The 23,585-nt window shown below is 43.2% G+C and overlaps 1 protein-coding gene across 1 annotated transcript in view; it reads left to right on the top strand.

Moving 5' to 3' along the window:
• The window catches only part of MASP2 (MBL associated serine protease 2), a 35,456-nt gene that overhangs the window by 3,582 nt on the left and 8,289 nt on the right, over window positions 1-23,585 (top strand). Inside the window, exons 5-8 of the mRNA XM_044668672.1 lie at window positions 13,830-14,026; window positions 16,447-16,594; window positions 21,806-21,924; window positions 22,004-22,016. Coding sequence (XP_044524607.1) covers window positions 13,830-14,026; window positions 16,447-16,594; window positions 21,806-21,924; window positions 22,004-22,016 — 477 coding nt within the window. The remainder of the gene's footprint in view (window positions 1-13,829; window positions 14,027-16,446; window positions 16,595-21,805; window positions 21,925-22,003; window positions 22,017-23,585) is intronic.

Here is a 23,585-nt window from a genome sequence, read left to right as displayed (position 1 = left end):
GAGGGATCTTAGAACAGAGAATGTCAGAGCTGGGAGGGATCTTAGAACAGAGAATGTCAGAGCTGGGAGAGACCTTAGAACAGAGAATGTCAAAGCTGAGACGATGCTTATAACACAAATATTATGGTTACAATGACTTAGCCCAATCTCCTCATTTAATATATGAGGAAACTGAGGCCCAGAGATGAGAAGTGACTTTTCCAAGGTCACACAGTAAATCAGAGGCAGAGCTGGACCTGGATTTCAGGTCTTCACCCAACCTTATGCAGGGGAGCAATTTCTTCCAAGACTCCAAATAGTTCAGCAAGGATAACCTGGTCCAGTCGCCCTACATGGTCTGCTCTTGAGACAACTCTTGGATTCTGTTCTGCCCCCCACCACCCCTCGACACCGGCTCAACCGTTCCCATCACTCCCCAAGATTCAAGCTGTTCCTTGCCCCAAGCAGGAATGGCTCTTTAGCTGACTTGCTGGGAAGGCCAGCAGCTGACCCAGACTGATCCTCACCCCCTCCAACATCCTGCTGTTTGGACTCCCTCTTTCTTGGTTACGTGGCAGCAGGAGACTTGATCTCGATGCTGTGTCTCACTCCCTTCTAGCCGGGATGCTGGAGGCTGGCAGGGTGGGAGCCCCTGAGTCCCTCTTCCAGCCTCTGCTCTCTGGCAGCTGGGATGTGCAGAACCCAGTGGGAGGAATGTTGGCTCTGGGCCCCCCCTCTGCTCCTGAGACTTACTCATTGGGTAATAAGCCTTTGGACAAGCCCCTTCCCCAGCCTGGGCTTCAGCTTCTCCATCTGTAAACCCAAAGGCTCAGACTCAGTGATACAGGTGGAAAGTCCCCGCTGGCTCTAGGATGAGGATCCTGTGAACCTCCGCAGGGTCCCAGGCCTCACTGGATGACTGACTTCCAGTAATTCTGCTCCGGGATCCAGCCGAGGACATCCCCGCCCCATCCAACAGGGTCGAGTTGGGCTGCAGGGAGCTGGCCTCCAAACCCATCCGGCCTCCTCTCTCTCTCTTCCCACCAAAGGGCTGCCCCAGTTGAAGTCTCCTGAGATCACGAGAGCGGATAACTAGAAGTTCTGTGCTCGAGGCTTGACTCCCCCCAGAAACAGGAAGGCTTTCTTTTCAGCCTCCCACTTAAAGGCACCTCCCCTTCCCTCACACGATCCAGTCAGGAAGGCTCTCATTTTAAGTCCTGCCTCCACACTAGCTGTATGATCCTGGGCAAGTCACTTCATGGATTCTCTTTGGCTTCATTTCCTCAAATATAAAATGAAGGAGTTGGACTGTGGCCTCTAAAGTCCCTTCTAGCTCTAGAGCTGGGGTTCTGGGAATCAACAAGATCTGAGCTCATACCGTGCCCCGGCGACTAGCTGAATGATGTCGTTTCACTTGTGTGTCTCAGTTTCCTCATTTTCAAAATGGGGCTGATCCTACCTGTGGAGACCTATCCTTCCTGGTGGTTTGGGGGCTCCAGTGAGATTTTTGTTGTTGTCGAGAGTTGGTTCAGTGACGTCTGACTCATCATGGCTTCATTTGGGGTTTTCTTGGCAAAGATACTACAAGAGTGGTTTGCCATTTCCTTCTCCGGCTCATTTGACAAATGGCAAGCCTGAGGCAAACAGGGTTAAGTGACTTGTCCAGGGTCACACAGCTAGTAAGTGTTGAAGGCTAGATTTGAACTCAAATTTTCCTTACTCCAGGCCTGGTGCTCTGTTCGCTATACCACCTGGCTGTCAAGATAATAATAATATCATATAATAAATAATAGCATTTATATGACACTGTTCTTTATAAGCAATTGACAATTATTATCTCATTTGATTCTCTTAATAATTCTGGGAGGGGGGCAGCTGGGTAGCTCAGTGGATTGAGAGTCGGGCCTAGAGACGGGAGGTCCTAGATTCAAATCCGGCCTCAGACACTTCCCAGCTGTGTGACCCTGGGCAAGTCACTTGATCCCCATTGCCCACCCTTACCACTCTTCCACCTAGGAGCCAATACACAGAAGTTAAGGGTTTAAAAATTTTTTTTTAAATAATAATAATTCTGGGAGGTAGGGGCCATTTTACAATGGAAGAAACTGTGGCGGACAGAGGTTAAGTGACTTGCTCAGGACCACACAGCTAGTATGTGTCTGAGGTCAGATTTAAACTCAGGTCAGTAATAATTAAAATTAAAATTATGAGGTTGCTAGTAGCTTGAATAACTTTATTAAATCAAAGTAGTAATAGTAAAGAGAGGGAAAGGTGGGAAAGAGGTAGAGAGGCATTTAGTTTACTAATCTATTGGCCACCATGATGGATTGAAGCTGATCACCAACAAGAGTTCGTCCAGCCTCCACACTCCAGCCAGAAGACCCCAGCAGGTTCCTGGGTCTCCCCTTATAAGCTGTTTTCTCTACCCACTAGCTCTCACACGTCACATCTAAGGAGCCAATCATAGTTTCTTAATTTGCCTGGGCCACCCAGAAGGTTAGTGCCTGTGGGATCAGTTTCCCATCTCATTGGTTCCTTGGTTCTTTAACTTCCTTTCTCGGAGGGCTTGTCTATACCTGAATTTACTTGTCTATACCTGAATTTACTCAGGCGTCTTTGACCTCCAGGTCACTGAGAGATGACGTTAAACAAAGCAACTTAATGGAGAGAGAAATTCTCTTCCAACAGGTCTTTCTGACTCCAGGCCCTCATGGTTCTGTCTGCTGGGCTATCTAGTTGCCAATAGTATTAAGAGGAAAAAAAAAACAGGGAGCAGACCCAGTTAATGGGGTTGATGTGGATGCTATGCCAGCAAAGAACACTAACGAGGACTGATCAGAGGGTCAGAGTAGAGCCAGAAGGGAGCCACGTCAGGGGAATTCAGAGAGAAGAGAGTATCCAGGAGAAGGAGGTGACTGACAGAGTCAGAGGCCAAGAAGGAAATGGATTAAGAAAACTCCATTGCATTTGGCAATGAAGAGATTGTACAAAGGGTAGGCAGGTGGCTCAGTGGATAGAGAACCAGCCCTGGAGAAGGGAAGTCCTGGGTTCAAATTTGACCTCAGACACTTCCTAGCTATGAGACCTTGGGCAAGTCACTTAACCCCCATTCCCTAGCCCTTACCGCTCTCCTGTCCTGGAACTGATACTTAGTATTGATTCTAAGACAAAGGTAAGGTTTTATTTGTTTAAAGAGATATTATGGATAACTTTGGAGAGAGTAGTTGGAATATTCCTTCTTGTTCTAAACCAATTTCCTTTTCATCAGCCTACATCAAGTCAAGTCTCCAGGCCTCTTTATCCTCCGCTGTAAAATAAGATAGCCTCTAGGGATTTCTAGTCAGGTCCTGGGTATCAAGGATAATAGGATCATGGACTTGGAGCTGGTGGGGCTCTAAGAGCTCCTCTAGGCCAGTCCTCTGTTGGCAGAACCAGGATTTGAAGTGAGGCCTCCTGACCTCAGACCCAGAGATCTTCCCATGGTCTCTGAGGACCTTTCCTACTTAGAGATTCTGGTTTCTATTTCAAATCCCCCCTGCTTTGTCATTTACCAGCTGGTGACCTTGGACAAGTCATTCACCCTTAACTTTTCCATGTCTATAATGGGAACATAATAAAGCTTGCAAATCCCTCCTCCTCAGAATTCTAAGTGTGAGGCTCGATGTAACGATTAGGTAATCGTGGGGCCTGAGCACGTTGGGAAGTCAGTGCCATCTAAATGCCAGTTCTTGTTCTGACCCAGACAGATGAGATTTGGGGAGCCCTAATAGATGGCTGTGCAAAACCAGTTGGCTTGGGATTGTCATAAGTGGGAAAGCTGGGGAGAGCTCTCCTGCTCTCTGAACTGTAGATGGAGAGGATAGTCTTGTTACATGTAGCCATGAAGAGCTGAGGACAAAAAGACATGGGAGACAAAAACAGGAACGAGAGGAAAAGAGGTCAGACAGGAGGAAAAAACATCCTCTGTATTAGATATCAGAGAGGAAAAGAAGCTGGAGATCATATAAGCAGAGCAGCTGACACATAGGAAATGATGAAGAGCTACATCAATCTATCTCATAAAACGGGTCATTTTACAGAAGAGAAAACTGAGGGCTAGAAAGGTAAGTTAGGATAAAGAATGGCAAAACCAATTGAGACACTAGAGCACAAGATGCTGGAACACATCTTGTTAGAGCCAAAAGAGACAAAGGGCATGAGATGTTAGAACCCAGAATGATTTCAGAACCTATGGAGACATTGGGGTATGAGATGTTGGAACCCAGAATGCTTTTGGAAGTACATCGAGACATTAGATTTTGAGGTTTGGGGACTCAAAATTATGGCAGAGTCCAGGAAGGAATCAAGGTATGATATATGGTAACCCAGAAAGATATCAGAGCCCATGGAGGCATTTGAGTGAGATACTGGAACCCATGTCAGAACCCACAGTGACATTAGGGTATGAGATGTTGGAACCCATAATTCTGTCAGAACCCATGGAGATAAGGGTGTGTGATGTTGGAATCCACCTTGACTTTAGAGCCCAAGGAGGCATTAGGCAATGAGGTGTTGGAACCCAGAATGATGTCAGAACCTATGGAGACATTAGCTTATGAGAATTTGGATCCCATGATGATGTCAGAGTCCAAGGAGACATTATGTTTGAGGTATTGGAATCCAGAATCATGTCAGAGCTCATGGATGCATTGAGTTATAAGATGTTTGAATCCAGATTGATGTCAGAGCCCCTGGAGATATAAGGGTATGAGATGTTGGAACCCAGAATTCAGTCAGAGCCCATGGATTTATCAAAATATGAGAGGCTGGAAACCACAATGAATTTTCCAAGTTGATGAGATATTGGAGCCCACAATGATTTCAGAGCCTATAGAGACTTTGGAATATGAGATGTTGGAACCCAGAATTCTATCAGAGTTCATGGAGAAGGAGTACCCATTGGGGTAGGAGATGTTGGAACACAGAATAATGCCAGAGGCCAAGAACACATTAGGACATGAGCTGTTGGAACCCATAATGATTTCAGAGCACAAAGAGACACTGCAGTATGAGGTGTTGGAATCCAGAATGTTGTCAGTCTGTAGAGACATTGAGGAATAAGATGTTGGCAACCAGAATGATGTCAGAACTCGTGGAGATATTATGGTATGAGATATGGTAACTCAGAAAGGTATCAGAGCCCTAAAAGGCATTAGGGTAGGAGGTGTTGGAACCCAGAATGATGTCAGAACCCAAGGAGACGTTAGGTCATTAGGTTTTTGCACACAGAATGATGTGATACCTCCTGGAGACATTAGGGCATGTGGTGTTGCAGCCCAGAATGCTGTGAGAGCCCAGGTACATTTTAGGGTGACATATTGGAACCTAGAACGATGCCAAAGTCCATGAGATACTGAAAGCCAGAAAGATGTCAGAGCCCATAGAAACATTAGGATATTAGAGATTGGAACCCACAACATCAGAACCAAAGGAAATATTAGGTGTTGGAATATAGAATGTTGTGAAAGCCAATGGAGACAATAGGGGATGAGGTGCTAGAACTCAGAATGATGTCAGAACCCGTGGAGACATTTGGGCATGTGGTATCTGGAGCCCAGAGTACTGTAGGAGCCCAAGGAGACATTAGGGTATGAGTACTAGAATTCAGAATCGTGTCAGAACTAATGAAAATAATGAGGTATAAGATGTTGGAACTCTGAATGATTTTAGAGCCTATGGAGACACTAAGTATGAAATGTTGGAACCAAGAATGATATCAGAATCCATAGAAACATTATAGCATGAGATATTAGAACCCAGAATAATGTCAGAACCTACGGTGACATTAGGGTATGAGTTATTGGAACCCAGAATTCTGTCAAAGCCCGTGGTGATCCCAGAGTATGAGATGCTGCACCCCAGAATTCTTTCAGAACCCAGGTAGATATCAAAGCCTGAGATTTTGGAACACAACTTGTCAGAGGAGATGGATATATTAAAGTATGAGTTGTGGGAACAAAGCACTTCACAGCTGATGGAGATATTAAAGCATAACATATTGGAACCCAGAATGCTGCCAGTCAGTGGACAATAAAGCCTGAGATGTTGGAACACAGCATGTCAGAGGAGATGGAGACTTTAGAGCAGTGATTCCCAAAGTGGGCGCCACTGCCCCCTGGTGGGTGCTGCAGCGATCCAGGGAGGCGGTGATGGTCACAGGTGCATTTCTCTTTCCTATTAATTGCTATTAAAATGTAAAAAAAAAAAAATTAATTTCCAGGGGGCTAAGTAGTATTTTTTCTGGAAAGGGGGAGGTAGGCCAAAAAAGTTTGGGAACCGCTGCTTTAGAGCCTGAGATGTCGAAACACAGCATGCCAGAGCTAAAGGAGATTTTTTTTGATTAGAATATGTTCCCCACAACTTCAGTTCCCAACATCCCACTTTTCTTCTCACGTTACATGCTGACATAGGGAGGATATAAGTTTTGTGCAGCCCCGCCTCTCACGATCTCTTCTTGTGATCCTGGCTGTGGAAGCTGGCTTTGGGCCAGGCAGGAGAATTTACCCATGTGGTCTTATTTTTGTTTGATAATTAGGTTTTTGTTCCTTCTACCTCAAGGGATTATTAATAAACTTTATATAATTAATACTTGGAGTTATTGGACATTAATTTAAATCTTACATTCGAAATGATGGAGATGATGGAATAAAGTATGTTGGAACCCACAGAAACATTAGAGCACAAAATGTTAATACATGGAATGTCAGAGCTGGATAAGACCTTAGAATGGAACATTGGAAGTAGAAGAGAGACAGAAAAAGTTCCACAATTGGAAGGGAGTCAAGATGGCAGAGAAGGTACCCAAACCCACCTAGTCACTACCAAATTATTCTCCAAAAAACCATGATATAACAGCTCAAAATAAATTCTGGAGTCACATAAGCTACAAAAAATGGAGAGAAATAAGTTTTCAGTCCAACTCAAGTTAGGAGGCTCACATGAAAGATCCATTGCACTGGAGTGGAAGTGGAGCACAAAGCAGCACGCCAAGGTAGACCCCACTGTGACAACAGGCCACGGTAGGGGCTGAATCAGGAGCAAAGGTTTCTGGAGCTCAAAGTGGGGTCAGACAACTGCTCAAAAGAAGATTACGGAGGTCCCTTTGCCAGCTCTGGGCGCAAAGATCTTGTCACATTGCCCACAAGCAGATTCACGTTACAGTCCTGTGTTGTATTCTCAGGGCGAGGAAGAACATTAGCAGCACTAATCAGCAGCGCTGGAGGTCACAGGGGAGCTCAGGAGCAGGGAACCCTGGGCACAGTTCCAAGGGAGAAAAGAGTGCTGGGTGATTACCCTCTGACTAGATGGCAGCCTGGCAGAGTATTAAATACACCTTTCCCTATATCATATCACCTTGGAAGAACTGAAAGTTTCTAGATCTCCAGAGTTAACTCTGAAGGTAGCTGCACAAAGAAACTGAAGCTTGGAACAGTGCTCCCTACACCAGTTACAGAGCCCAACTTGAACAGTTTTTTTAAATTCAAAGAAAAGAAAAAGCCTGGAAAATGAGCAAACAAAAATAAAGAACCTCAATATAGAAAGTTATTTGGGTAACAGAGAAGACCAAACACAAAATCATAAGACAACAAAGTCAAAACTGTTGCCTTCAGAGCCTTCAAGAAAAATATGAATTGTTCTCAAGCCCAATAAGAATTAATGGAGGAGTTCAAAAAGGATTTTTTAAAAATCAAATAAAAGAGGTAGAAATAAAATTGGGAAAAGAAATGATAGTGATACAAGAAAATCAAGAAAAAAGAGTCATCAGCCTGGTAAAGGAGGCAGAAAAAATACTGGAGAAATTTATATCTTAAAAATATAACAGAACATTTGGTAAAAGAGACACAAAAATCTAATGAAAAGAACTCCTTAAAAAGTAAACCTGGCCAAGTAGAAGCTGATATACAAAAGAGTTCTGCAGAGAAGAACTGTTTAAAAGGCATAATTATCCATGTAGAAAAAGAAGCAGAATAAGTTACTGAGGAAAAGTACTCTTCTCAAAGTAGAATTGGCCAAATGGAAAAGGAAGTACAAAAGCTCACTCAGGAAAAAATATATTAAAAATTAGAATTGGGCAAGTGGAAGTTAATGCATCTATAAGACATAAAAAAAAAACAAACAATAAAACAAATTCAGAAGAATGACAAAATAGAAGAAACTGTGAAATATCTCATTGGAAAAGCAACTGAAAGGGGCAGCTGGGTGGCTCAGTGGATTGAGAACCAGGCCTAGAGATGGGAGGTCCTAGGTTCAAATCTGGCTTTAGATGCTTCTTAGGTGTGTGACCCTGGGCAAGTCACTTGACTCTCATTGCCTAGCCCTTTCTGCTCTTCTGCCTTGGAACCATTACAGATTATTGATTCTAAAAACAGAAGATAAGGGTTTAAAAAAAAAAAAAGAAAAAAAAACCACTGACCTGGAAAATAAATCCAGAAAAGATAATTTAAGAATTATTGGAGAGGGCATCTGGGTAGCTCAGTGGAGTGAGAGTCAGGCCTAGAGACAGGAGGTCCTAGGTTCAAACCCGGCCTCAGCCACTTCCCAGCTGTGTGACCCTGGGCAAGTCACTTGACCCCCATTGCCCACCCTCACCAATCTTCCACCTATGAGACAAATACACCGAAGTACAAGGGTTAAAAAAAAAAAAAAGAATTATTGGAGGGCTGCTAGGTGACTCAGTAGATTGAGAGCTGGGCCCAGAGATGAGAGTTCTTGGCTTCAAATCTGGCCTCAGGCACTTCTTAGCTACATGAACCTGGGCAAGTCAGTTGAGCCCCATTTCTTAGCCCTTACCACTCTTCTGCTTTAGAATCAATAGACAGTATTGATTTTAAGACAAAAGATAAGGATTAAAAAAAAAAAAGAAAGAATTATTGCACTACTTGAAAGCCATGATCAAAAAAAGAGAATTGATATAGACGGTACAAATAAACAGACTGGAAATTAAAACATTAGGGTATTGTCTTTATTTTCTACAAGGGAAAAAAGTAAATGCTCAATTCTAAGTCCCTAACTCTAACTTTTTTTTTCTTAAGTAAGGCTAATCCTTTGACAATTGTTACTGGTGTCTGGGTGTAAAATTCTTAACAGTCATTCCACAAATTCTATTGTTTGGCCATACCCAATTCTTTAACTAATTAGCTAGTTTTCTAAAAAAACTTTTTAAAATTAATTATTTTATTATTTTTAATTGGTTAATTAATTTAGAATATTTTTCCATGGTTACATGATTCATTTCCTTTCCCTCCCCTCCTCCCTCTCCCCTCCTGGGGCCAACAAGCAATTCCTCTGAGTCCTTAAAAACTTTTGTACAGAATTTTTCTCACTGTGTTTTAACCTTTTCCATGCCAAGCTAAACAGGAAGCCCTCCCTGACCCCATTTTTGGAGCCCTAGTGGGCTATTGGGCAGAATAAAAGTAAGTTCACTTCCCATTTTTCTTTCAAATATTGTGAAAGGAAAAGAATAAACTCACTCACTATTTCTAGTAAATTTATGGCCTGTGTAACTAGTCTAAGATATTCTCTTTTGTATAAACCAGTGGTTCCCAAACTTTTTTGGCCTACTGCCCCCTTTCCAGAAAAAATATTACTTAGTACCCCTTGTCACATACTATCACTGCCCCCTTACAGTTATTCACTGCCCCCAAATGTACCTGTGGCCATCACCGCTCCCTCTGGATTGCTGCAGCACCCACCAGGGGGCAGTGGCGCCCACTTTGGGAATCACCGATATAAACAAAAACAGGGAGATGGCAAATTCAGTACCTTCAAATACAGCTGCCTCTGACTGTGACAGGTGGGAATCTAACTGACCCTTGATCAAATGAATAATGTTAAAGGCCTCTCTTAAATTAATTAAACATAATTCATAACAGTTTAAAAAACAAAAATGGATCAAACACTAATGAGATTGAATCAACTCCATGAGCAAAATTATTCCTCCCCATTGAACAAGAGAGTCCTATCAGAACAAAATCTACTCTGAACCTTTCACTCACTACTTAAAAAGAAAGATGTTGAGTTTGTTGTTGCCATCTTGTTGATGGGAATAGCCTTCCTTAAGGGAAAACCAGTTCTGTATGAGGAAATACCTCAAAACCATAAAGGGACTCTTCCTCAGTGTGAGGGGAGCCCTTAACCAAAGCCCATTTATAGTAAGTCAAGTATGCTTTCTCAGAATGAGGCAACTCAGTGACCAAAATACCTAAAAAGAAATCAACAATTGGGGCAGCTGGGTAGCTCAGTGGAGTGAGAGTCAGGCCTAGAGACAGGAGGTCCTAGGTTCAAACCCGGCCTCAGCCACTTCCCAGCTGTGTGACCCTGGGCAAGTCACTTGACCCCCATTGCCCACCCTTACCAATCTTCCACCTATGAGACAATACACCGAAGTACAAGGGTAAAAAAAAAAAAAAAAAAAAAACAAAAAAAAGAAATCAACAATCTATAAAATACAAATGGACCCCAAACAAGACAAATAGATCCCATAATAGTGAAGAGCACATGAAAAAAAGAACAAGAGGATCTTGTAAGGGCTGAGGTTTTTCCTAGTGCTCAGAGCTATTGGTACCAGACTAAAGGGAAGTTCAGGCAGCAATGTTCCTCAAGCAGAACAGTCCCACTGAGAACTTTCAACTGGAGAGCCCACTGCTGTCTGATGGATATGATGGAGTCCATCGTCCATCCTCGGTCCCCTCTGGTGTGCCAGCTGAAAGAAAGAGACTGGGTAAAGAACTCTCTGAGCATAGCCTGACTTTATTTAGTGGACAAGGCAAACAATTCCCAGCTGATGGCTTTTTAAAGGCAAAAGGAGGAACTTCCAGAGTGGGCAGATGACTTACAGGCGATATTCTTGATATAAGTCACAAGAACTTATAAGTCACAGACAGGTTGGGACACTTTGATGGGAGTTTTTCACAAGTCATTCTTAACAAGGTACATCCCCACCCTGATGTTTGAGAAATCCCCAACCCTACCTTGGGGCTTGCTGAAATCCCCAACTCCTTCTTTGGGGCTTGCCACCATCTTACACAAATCAATTTGATATAAAGATTGGTAGGATGTATAATACTAATATAACATATTGTGTAATTAGAATTTAGTACCCCAGGACTCCATTTCCCAGAATCCCACCATGAAAGGAAATTCTTGATTCTCTTTGCCTAGTCTGAGTTTACACTTGTAAAAAGGGAATTCTTTTTTCTCTTTGCCTAGTTCCAGTTAACACTTTGTTTAACAATAACTTAAATACCCCTACTTCGTACCTCACTAGATTGTGAAGACAGGATTAACTCTCCTTTGTCTACCTTTTGATTGAATCAACAAAAGCTTGAACTAAATGGAGGATCTTGCAAACCACTTAGAGAATTCATACCCTCAGAAACTCAATCAGCCAGGAATCTGTGAACCCTTTTTATGAGAATTTATCCCTCCAGAAGGTGAGAAGTAGATCCCACAGACACTGCCCAGTGTCTAGACAATGTGGAAACTGTGATTGGCCCCTGTGAAGAGGGGAAGGAACAAGAAGCCACCATAAAAGGCCCTGAATTTCTGAGGGGAGGAGGCAGCTTCAAGAAGGAAGTGGGCTTCAAGAAGAAAGTCAGCCTCAGGAATCATCTTTAACTCAAATCATCATCTTGACCTACCTCTTGGAGGGAACTTGGGTGAATGAATAGATGACTTTCATTTCCTGTCTTCTGGAGAGAGTTTAATCCCAGCTCAAGGTCAACAAGCCTTTTTTGTATTTATCTATTTTCACTCTTACCACCTCTTTTGTAAATAAAAGCGATTAAAGGTCATTTTGACTTTGAGCAATAATACTTTAAATAGGTGACTACCATATTATTTATAATTTTCATGTTTTAGACATAACCGTTAAAATTTAGTTCCTAACACCACTTTTGTCTTCACGTTACATCCTTATGTTTTGAAGATAAAGTTTGTGTGTAACCCCGCCCTCACTCTCTTCTCCCAGTTGGGAAAACTTCTCCTTACTCAGGTTTTTACTTTTCTCTTTTTTATTTCTTCTACTTCAAGTGATTATTAATAAATCTTATAAAATATAATACTTTTATTAATATTAATAACAAATATGTAATATATAAAATTATAAATAATAAAGATATTAATTTTAATCTTATAGCATATAATGTATAATACTACTGATAATACTAGTAAGATGTAATCACACACTTAGGATGAATGTAGTTATACATTGATGGTAACACCCACTCAAAACTATTATTCAACTACTATCCTGGGACTATGTCCTTCATCTGGTTACATACACAGACTTTTGCTTGGGACTATATTCTTATTACAAATCACAGGGTTGCAAGGTATTAAACTAAAGGGATTCTTGAGCTAATACAAATGAGATGTAATCATTAAAATTATGAGGCTGATAGCAGCTTAATAACTATTAAATCAAAGTCATAGTAGTAGCAAAAAGAGGGAAAAGTAGGAAAGAGGTAGAGATACTTAGCTTTCTAATCTGCAGACTACCATGATGGGTCTGTAGCTAAAACTCCAAGTGTTCATTCCCCTCTCCATGCTGAAAGATTTAAATTAATGTCCAATACTTCAAGTATGATATTTTATAAAGTTTATTATCTAACAAAATAGAACCGCATGACTAAATTTCTCTACCTGCTCAAAATCCCTGCTCCACCAAAGCCACAACAGGAAGACAAGAGAGCAATAGATGGAACTCCACAGAGTTTATATCCTGTCTATGTCAGCACGTAAGGACAGGAAGAGAGTGGGGTGCTGGGAATCATAGTTTTTTTTAGGGTAACAGATTCTAATTACACAATGCTTACACCAGAAAGACTTACTTCCTTTTGGGTCTCCCTTTATAAACTCTTTTCTCCACCTACTAGTTCTCATATCTCAGGAACCAATCATAGTTTCTTAATTTGCCTGGGTAGCCCAGAGGGGCAGTGCCTGTGGATTCAGTTTCCTGTCTAGTTGGTTCCTTGGTTCTTAACTTCCTTTCTCTGAGGGTTTAATCTATGCCTGAATTTACTCAGTGGTCTTTCACCTCCAGGTCACTGAGAGATGACATTAAAAAGGCAACACAATGGAGAGAAAAATTAACTTCCAACACAGAGGCTGTTTTATTACATTTCCTTCTTACATAGACAGAGGGCAAGGGGTGTAAGTTGAATATGATGGGGTGATATCTAAAAATGATGAAATTAAAGAATGGAAGGAGGAAAAGGGGGGAAGGGAAAATAGAATGGGGTAAATTATCTCACATAAAAGAAGCATGAAAGAGCGTTTAGAGTAGAGGGAAAGATGGGAAGGCGAGGAAGAAGGGAGCACGTGGACTTTACTCTCATCTGAACTGGCTCCAAGAGGGAAGACAATTAATTGGGAATAGAAATCTATCTTATCCTACAGGAAAGTGGGAGGGGAAGGGGATAAGAGAATGGGGGAGGAGGGCTGATAGAAAAGAGGGCAAATTGGGGGAAAACTTCTCTGGGGAAGCCTGCTAAGCTGCCTGGTGAGCAGCTGGCATTTCAGTAACTTCTTGGCTCTCTAGAGACCACAGTAAGAAGACCTAAGAGCTTGACTGGTCCCTTTGATTGCTGGGGCCCAGCTTCCCAGCCTGGCCCCTCCACCAAAGTCAGAATGAAACTATCTGTAGCTCAGGCCTGAGTCTCTAACAATTTGGGAATGTTCCTGCTCTGAGTTTGAGGCTGGGGAAGGATAACAGATTCAAGGAATCTAGTGGATTTATGTGGTGAGAGGAGTGAAGGGGTAGGTGAAAGGGTTCAATTCTCATTCCAGCTCTTGTCCTGTTCTCTCACTAGCCCTGTGCTCAGGTCAGGTCTTCACTGAAAGATCTGGAGTGTTGATGAGCCCTGACTACCCCCAGGCCTACCCCAAACTCTCCAGCTGCAACTATAGAATCCAGGTAGAAGATGGATTCAGTGTCATCCTGGAATTTGAGGACTCATTTGATGTGGAAACTCACCCAGAGACTCTGTGCCCCTATGACGTCCTTAAGGTGAGTTGTCTGGGATCTTCTCCAACAATTTGGCTTATCCGTTTAAGCCAACAGTTTCCACCCTCCATCCCACTATTTTTTTCCCTGCTCCAGTACACTGGCTACCTTCTCCAGGCCCCATTCCAATAGGAGCTTAATGCTTCCAGTCAATGTTGCTGCTATTCCACCAGCCTTCATTTTCTTTCCAGATCTAGCTCTTGACCTCTCCTCTCCTTTTCTGCCTCAAATAAATTACCAAGACACTTGAGGTGTCTCCGTGCTGGGCAGTGAGTGGCCTTCCCTCTTGATTGGGCATCCACTGTCAAGAACTCTCTTTGTAGGGAACTTGAGGACTAGGAAGATGGTGACGATGGTAATTCCTTTGATGATAACAGGGATATTTAGAAAAAGTTATCATTGTGCTATCCAGTACATTTTCAGTGTCCTAATAAAATTGAGGTGTGTAGAGCTATAAACCTATATAGTTAAGAAAAATAACTGTCCTTACAATAAGAGAGTCACCTAGAGTTATGACTTGAGTTTCCTCAAGGAGGTCCTGGTACCCCCAGATCCCTTCCCTTTCCTAGGCGCCATGATGCTGGAAATTTTACCATCATCAAGTCTTTCCTTTGGTATATCATTGCCCTCTTCTGTCAGATGTACATTTATGGCACCATTAATGGAGAGAAATGACACATTCGGTCCTTTACCACCGAATGATAAAAGTGTAAGGAACTACTTAGAACATACTGTCAGAGATAGTAGAACATAGCATGTTAGAACATCAAATGTCAGAGTTAGCAGAGATGTTAGAACACAGAATATCAGAGTTGGGAGGGACCTTAGAACAGAGGCTGTCCAAATGGGGAAAAATCTTGGAATATAGATGATAGAATGTTGTAAAACGTTAGAACATAGAATGTGAAAGCTGGGAGGAATCTTGGAATACAAAATGTCAAAGCTAGAGGAGACTTTAGAGCATAAAATTTTAGAACAACAAATGTCAGCTGGAAGAGACCTTAGAACATAGTATGTTAGAGGTGGAAGGAACCTTAGAATATAGAATGTTAGGGGGCAGTAAGGCGGCTCAGTGGATTGAAAGCCAGGCCTAGAGGTGAGAGGTTCTGGGTTCAAATATGCCTCAGACACTTCTTGGTTGTGTGACTCTGGGCGAATCATGTAACCCCCATTACCTAGCCCTCATCCCATTTCTGTCTTGGAACCAATAAACGGTATTGATTCTAAGGCAGAAGGCAAGGATTAAAAAAAAAAAAAAAAAAAAAGAACATGGAATGTTAGAAATGGAAGGGGGCTTAGTACATAGAATGTTAGAAGTGGAAGAGACCTTAGAATATAGAATGTAAGAGGTGGAAGGGGCCTTAGAACATAGAATGTTAGAAGTGGAAGGGACCTTAGAACATAGAATATAAGAGGTGGAAGGGGCCTTAGAACATAAAATGTTAGAAGTGGAAGGGACCTTAGAACATAGAATGTTAGAAGTGGAAGGGTCCTTAGAACATAAAATGTTAGAAGTGGAAGGGACCTTAGAACATAGAATGTTAGAAGTGGAAGGGACCTTAGAATAAAGAATGTAAGAGGTGGAAGGGACCTTAGAATAAAGAATGTAAGAGGTGGAAGGGACCTTAGAACATAGAATGTTAGAGGTGGAAGGGACCTTAGAACATAGAATGTTAGAAGTGGAAGGGACCTTAGAACATAGAATGTAAGAGGTGGAAGGGACCTTAGAACATTAAATGTTGGAGGCGGAAGGGACCTTAGAACATAGAATATAAGACCTAGGATCATAGAATGTCAAACAAACCTAGAATGGATTTAGAACAAGACATTGGAACATAGACCATTAGAGCTCTGAAGGTCCTTTAGAGACTAGTTTTCCTTATTTTACTTACAAGAAAGCCGAGTCTTGGAAAAGGACAGTTCCAAGCCTAAGGTCATTTAGATCAAAGCCCTGGACACTGCTCTACCCACTGCATGTCATGGTTTCACTTTGGGAGAGGCTTTGTTTCTGCTTGTGTTAGGAGACAGAACTTGGGAACTCTCAGGGTCCAGACTTTAGCCCTCCCTATGGGCTCCACTAGAACCAGGGGGCCAAGACTGAAATAGCAGCAGCCCCGTCTTCACATCCTTGTAACATTTCCCTTCAATTGTCCTTGGATAGGTCACTCTCCATCGAGACACAGACCAACTGGGAAAATCAGACCTGTGCCGGTCAGGTCTCTGCTCGTGCCGATCTCTTCCCTGTCCTATCATCGCTGTACGTGGCTCATTGCTTTTTCTGTGCCTTCTTTTATATTGTTCTTTTCTGGTTTCATTGAGGTCCTGCCTCATCAATTCATTGGGACCCCCACACACACACACACACCCCCTTCTACTTCATCCAAAGAATGCGCCTACGACTTTGCGTGATTTTCTTCTTTCAGATTAAAACAGACAAAGAGGAATTCGGCCCCTTCTGCGGACAGACGTCACCCCCCCAAATTAATACCAGAAGCCACATCGTGGATATCATCTTCATCACTGACGACTCAGGCAATCACACCGGGTGGAAAATCCAGTACCTGGTCACAGGTAAGAGATTCCACACCTCATTAGAAGCCTCTGGTGTTACCTACCACCTTCAGTGGGTTTAGGGAGTTGGTTAGGAGAGGTGGCAAGTCATGCTATTGGGGCCATTATGGTGTGAATTTAGAGTAGTGGCAAGATGACTTTGAAAAGAGAAGATCTGGATTCAAATCCTGCTTCTGACACTTGCTACCTGTGTAACTTTGGGTAAGAAAAATCGTAACTCTCTGAGCCTCAGTTTCCTTATCTACAAAATGAGGAGGTTGGAGATGATTTCTGAGATCTCCTCCAACTCTAAAATCTATGATTCTCCAACACTTGATCTCTTTCAGACCAATGGACAAATCTGCCCAATCACAGATCATTGGAGTCAGGGTAGGCTGCCTGTCCTGACCTGGGGTGACGACGTAGGTAGTCTCAGTCAGTCTTCCAGAGCCTGAAATGTCACTGTGAGAGATGAATTTCTTTGGGTTAACTCTTAGGGCAGGGAATCAACTTTTTTTGTGTATTATAGACCCCTTTGGCTGGGTAAAGCCCTTCTCAGCGACATGGAAATACTAAATTTCAATTCTGTTGTTATTCAGCTGCTTCCATCCTGTCTGATTCTTCAAGGCTCCATTTGGGCTTTTCTTGGCAGAGATCCTGGAATGGTTTACCATTTCCTTCGACAGCTCATTTTTATAGATGAGGAAACAGAGGCAAATCAGTTGTGACCGACTCTTCATGTCCCCATTTGGGCTTTTCTTGGCAGAGATACTGGAGTGGTTTGCCATTTCCTTCTCCAGTTCATTTTACAGATGAGGAAACTGAGGCCAACAGGGTGAAGTGACTTGCCCAGGGTCACCCAGGGAGTAAGTAGCTGAGGCCAGATTTGAACTCATTTTACAGATGAGGAAACAGAGGCAAACAGGGTAAGGTGACTTATCCAGGGTCAACCAGGTAGAAAGTGTCTGAGGCCAGATTTGAACTTAAGAAGATGAGTCTTCCTGACTCCAGGTCCAGCACTCTATCCACTGAGCTACCTGGCTGCTATATAGACATGTAGAAGTAATTACAAATATATACGTATACACACATATATGCACATACACACACACTCATATATTTATATTATGTATTTATTTAGGCCTGAAGGAATCTATTGAATTAAATGAAAGAAAATGAGTTGACAAAATACAAGCAAACTCACTGAATACTTATCTTATTCCCAATGGTTTCCGCTTATATCCCCAACAGTTTTAATTTCTTGATCAGGGAAAATTGAAAAGCTCCTCCCACAAAACGAGGGGTTCCCTATACTTCCCATCCTTCTTTGTAGCTCTAGTCTTGTCCATGGAGTAGATGTTCCTTTTCCCAATTGGAATAAACCCATTGAACTCCATCCATATCGATCATTTTATTCCAGCCTGAACCTTCTTATCCTTTTTTCCCCCCAAACCCTCATCTTCTGGCTTACAATCAATACTAACTATTGGTTCCACGGCAGAAGAGCAGTAAGGAGTAGGAAATTGGGGTTCAGTGACTTCCCAGGTCAGTTAGGAAGTATCTGAGGTCAGATTTGAACCCAGGACCTCCTGTCTCCAGACCTAAAATTATAGTCCTTAAAAAGCTGCTTAAAACCCTGTGAAATGCTGTGACTCACCCAAGGTCACACAACCAGGATGGGTCAGAGGCGGGTCTTGAACTCAGGTCTTCCTGGCTTTGAGGCTGCCTCAGTATCCACAGCATCCCACTGACAGTCATTTATTACAACCTCCCTGCACTTCAGAGTGGCACAGAGACAGCCCTGGCTTCTTAAAGGCCACCAGCCGAGCCCCAGCCTTGGAGGTGGGCCATGAGGATGCCCATCCACCCTCTCCTGGATTTTCTCCATCCATGGGCGACTCATTACACAGCTTCCCCCAGGGTGGAAGGCACAGCCCGCAGATCCTCGGTGCAGGAGAAGAGGCATGGACGATGAAAGTAGTTAAACAGTTTTTCTTCCAATTATAATAGATGTTTCCTTTGTATTTAATCACCTTTGTTTCCTTTATTTTCATCCCATTCTAGAAAACTAAGGATTATGGGGCAGCGAGATGGCTTAGTGGATAAAGAACAATCTTGGCTTCAAATCTGACCTCAGGCACTTCCTTGCTGTACCACTCTGGGCAAATCACTTTAACTTTTTATTTTTTAATTTTAATTTTTTCTTTTTGCCCAGGACCACACAAGGTTTAGATGTCTGAAGCCAGATCTGAACTCAGGTTTTCCTGCCTCCAAGTCCAACACACAATCCTATTGCCTAGCCTTTACGACTTCTCTGCCTTGGAACATGTAGAGATTCTAAGAAATGTAAGGGTTCAAAAGAAAGGATTTGGCCCCGATGAAGGAGAGGTCAGAAGCGATGGCCTCCAAGGTCCCTTCTGGGCACACGGCACTGACCTTATTGGCTGAGGAACGCTTGGGAGCTGGTTTTTCGGTTTGGGTCCCCATCTGTGATCACTGGCTTTTCCCATGAGTCACTTATAGGTTTATTTTTTATTTTTATTTTTTTGATTTGATTTGATTTTTTATTTTAGGCAATGGGGGTCAAGTGACTTGCCCAAGGTCACACAGCTGGGAAGTGTCTGAGGCTGGATTTGAACCTAAGACCTCTGGGCCTGACTCTCCATCCACTGAGCTACCTAGTTGGCCCCAGGAACCATGAGAGACTAGGTGACTTGTCTAAGATCACACAGTCCAGGTGGGAGTTGAACTTAATCCTTCCTGACTCTGAGGCCAGCTCTCTGTCCGTGTACTGCCTCTATCGAATCACATATTCAAAATAAAATTTGATAGAACGAAGCTTAAGATCTTAAACTAGAGTTTAACTCTCTGAGCCAGGTGGTACAGCAGATCCAGTGCCAGGCCTGGAATCGGGAAGACTCCTCTTCCTGAGATCCAATCCAGCCTCACATACTTCCTGGCTGTGGGACCCTGGGCAAGTCACTTCAACTGTTTGCCTCAGTTTCCTCAGTTGTCAAATAAGCTGGAGGAGGAAACAACAAACCACTCTAGTATCTGTGCCAAGAAAGCTCCAAATGGGGTCAACGAGAGTCAGACGTGACTGAACAACAATACTAAAATAATTGTGCCACAGCCAAATTCTGTCATGGAGTCTGGCGTAGCAGCACATAGAACAGAGGGTGGGGGCAGGCCATCCCCGAGAAAAGACAGCACTTTGGGGCTGGCTGGGGAAAGGTGGGCCTTTAGAGAAGGGAACCACAGGGCTGGGAACCCAGAGGTGACAGATGGACATGTCTGAGTATATTTCTTCCCCCCTAAAAGTGCAAGAGTCACCTCGAGCCTGTTTCCTAGAGTTGCTTGTTAAAATTTGACGTCTAACATTTCCACCACAGAAATAAGCAATCGCTTTATAAATCAGGCCTTGATCTATTGTTTTGTGGATTGCTCAGGCTTAAGAAAATGTTAATAATAATAAGATGATTAAAAACACCAAGATTAAACTTCAAATAATAAGACAAAACTTTAAAATGTATCCCCCCCCTTTTTTTTTTGGAGAATTCAGTTGTTAAAAATTTATCAGGGTTGGCCTCAGACACTTCCCAGCTGTGTGACCCTGGGCAAGTCACTTGACCCCCATTGCCCAGCCTTACCACTCTTCCACCAAGGAGCCAATACACAGAAGTTAAGGGTTTAAAAAAATTTTTTTATCAGGGGACAGGTGGGTAGCTCAGTGGATTGAGAGCCGGGCCTAGAGATGGGAGGTCCTAGGTTCAAATCTGGCCTCAGCCATTTCCTAGCTGTGTGACCCTGGGCAAGTCACTTAACCCCCATTGCCTACACTCTTCACAATATCACACAGTATTGACTCCAAGACGGAAGGTAAGGGTTTAAAAAAAAAAATGTTATCATCACCCCCCACCCCCCCAACCCTTGCATTTTCCTGTAAATATTGCTTAAGCTTAGCAGAAATTCAGAAGAAGCCTCAAGGTATGAAGTTATCACAAGGTGGGAGGTGATATAATAATGTATTATTATCTGCATAAAAACACATTATTATATAATAATAAATTATTATATGTAATAATATATTAACACAATAATATATTATTATATATAAGTAAAAATATAATTATAATATAGAATAAATATAAATATAATAAAAATAAAATATAATTATAATATATAATAAATATAATAAAAACAAAAATATATACTATAATAATAAATATAATACAAATATAAAATGCCATTTATAGAGCACTTTAAAATTTGCAAAGTGCTTTCCATCTCTTATTTGATTTGAGCCCCCAAACCTAGCCCAGGTGACCATGTTGCTCCATTCGCCCAAAGTTTGTGGGAAGGTTCTGTTTGAAGAACCAACTACATACATACAAGCTTGAGGGAGATATCGTTAGACAGCACTTCATCAGAAGAAGATCTGGGGTTTTTAGTGGACAGCAAGCTCCGCATGAATCAATAGCATAATATCAGCCTGCTGAAAAAAACGGAGGCAACCCTGGACTACATTCAGAGAGTATCCAGGACTAAGGAGGTGACAGTCCTCGCCCAGGATTGCCATGCCCATTTCTGCGTGCCTCAGTGTAGGAAGAGCAAGGATAAGGTGGAGAACAGCCAGGATGCTTGAGGGGTCTTTGGGATCATGCCGTAGGAGAATTAGGTGAAGGAATGGAGGCTGGATTGGTCAGAGAGTGACGCTAAGAAAACCAGCGGTTACGTCAGGGATCCTTTCCACCCCTTCGTTTCTCCCTTCAGCCACTCTGCGGGTCCATTTACCCAAGAGCCATCCGGGCTGTTTGGCTATTCACAGGGATCTTGGGAGATGGTGGATGGACCACCAAGCCTTTCCCCATCCCGCCCCGTGTCTTCCATATCGGACCCGCGGCTGTAGCAGGCGGAGGGCCCCTAGACTTCGCCGCCGGCCCTTTGCCTTTGGTCTTTGGGGTCTTCCATTTGTCCTCTGACCGAGCATCGTGGCAGGCGCCGATTCCCCCAGAGAGAAAATGAACTTCTCGAGGGGACAACGTGGCGTCGTTTCTGTTTGTATTCCCGGCGTTTAGCCCCGCGCTCGGCACGCAGAAAGCCTCCCCGTCTATTTCCCCATTCGCTTCCGCTAGCTTTGCAGTTGAACAAGTTGGGGTCTGCCCGGAGCCGTTCTCTCGTCTAAGAGCCAGAGTTTAATCTTGTACCATTTTCCCTCCATCCCCGGCGCAGCTCTGCCGTGCCCTAATCCAACATCGCCACCTCATGGCCGCATCGCGCCAGTGCAACCAAAATACATCATGAAGGACCACTTCTCTCTCTCGTGCGAGACGGGCTACGTCCTTTTCAAAGTAAGTTCCTGGGAAGAAGAGGGGGTCTCGCTGGGAAGAAGAGGGGCCTCCCGGTATTGCTGCTCCCTCCTCTTTTGAGGTTACCGTAGGAGGTTTGGCATAAAGAGAGAGCCTTTGGCTTTTATCGCCCCCCCACTCTTAGGGCTGAGACCACAGAGAGGGCGGGCAGACGAGTGACCCGTCCAGTGAAACACTTTGGAATTAAAATGGAGGCAGGCAGTCCCCCCGGCCGGTAGATGACCTTTCTCTGCAACAACTCCTGGGCCCCCACGCACAAAAAATGAGATGCCAACAGGAATTCGTGGATTCTGCAAAGTTATAAATAGTGATCACTGGTCAGGGAGAGGGAGTATAATTTTAAAAAATGCTTAGCAAGTTGCTGGAGTGGCCCAGGTAGGAGATTAACACGTCCTCTTTACGTTCTTCAAAATTGTCACCAAGTCCCTGTAGTACAAAGTAATAACCCTGAAATGATAGCTAGGCAATACGCAGACCTGCAGAGGGACAAAAGAGGAGGAAGGTGAGACACTTCTCTCACCTTAGCAAAACTTCCAGCTCCCCTTTCCCAGAATGCCTTAGACGGCTCTGCTGCTTAAGCATCTGGATTTCCAGGACGCCCAGGCCAAGATCCTTCGGTCACAAGGAAGCTGCTCTGTCAAGGCGGTCCCCTGGATCATTGCAGGAAAAGCTTTGGGGCCATTCAGAATGACAGAACTGGAAGGAACCTTAAAGATCATCTCTCAGACCCTCCTCATTTAGGTTAGGTGACTTGCCCCTTTGTTGTCGTTTAGTTTTGCCTGACTCTGGTGACCCCATTTGGGGTTTTCCTGGCAAAGATACTGGAGTGGTTTGCCATTTCCTTCTCCAGCTCATTTTATAGATGGGGAAACTGAGGTAACAAGGAATAAGTGACTTGCCTAGGGTTACCCAGCTAACAAGTGTCTGAGGCCAGGTTTTCCTGACTTCAGGCCTGGCACTCTATCCACTGCACTACTTAGATGCCCATTGGTTTTTTATTTAATTAATTAATTTAGAATAGTTTTCCACGGTTATAGGATACATGTTCTTTCCCTCCCCTTTCCCCCCACCCAAATAGCCAACGCATAATTCTACTGGGTTTTATATGTGCCATTGATCAAGACCTATTTCCATATTATTGATATTTGCACTAGGGTGATCACTTAGAGTCTGCATCCCCAATCATGTCCCCATTGACCCATGTGATCAAGGAAATGTTTTTCTTCTGTGTTTCTGCTCCCACAGTTCCCACAGATGCCCATTGTTAAAGCTACTAAATAACTAAGACAGGATCCATACCAAGATTCTCAAATGCCAAAAACTAAGGCTCTTTGGTATTTTAATAAATGTTTTATTGGTGGCTTCTTTTTCACACCAAGCACTCTCCCTGACTCCTTCTCTCTCCATGATACTCTGTTTATCTGTCTGTCTCTGTCTCTGTCTGCCTGTCTGTCTCCTCTCTTTCTCCCTCTTCCTCTTCCTCTCTCTCTTTCTCTCTGTTTTTTCCTCTGTCTCTCTCTTTGTGTGTCTCTATCTCTGACTCTGTGTCTCTGTCTGTCTGTCTATCTGTCTGTCTCCTCTCTCTCTACTCTGTCTCTCTCTCTGTCTTCTGTCTCTGTCTCTCTCTATCTCTGTCTCTGTGT

This window comes from Gracilinanus agilis, chromosome 3 (genome assembly GCF_016433145.1).
Source record: "Gracilinanus agilis isolate LMUSP501 chromosome 3, AgileGrace, whole genome shotgun sequence".
In the NCBI taxonomy this organism is placed as follows: Eukaryota; Metazoa; Chordata; class Mammalia; order Didelphimorphia; family Didelphidae; genus Gracilinanus; species Gracilinanus agilis.
Note: the sequence above shows the minus strand (reverse complement) of the source record. Positions and strands in the feature narration are given on the sequence as shown.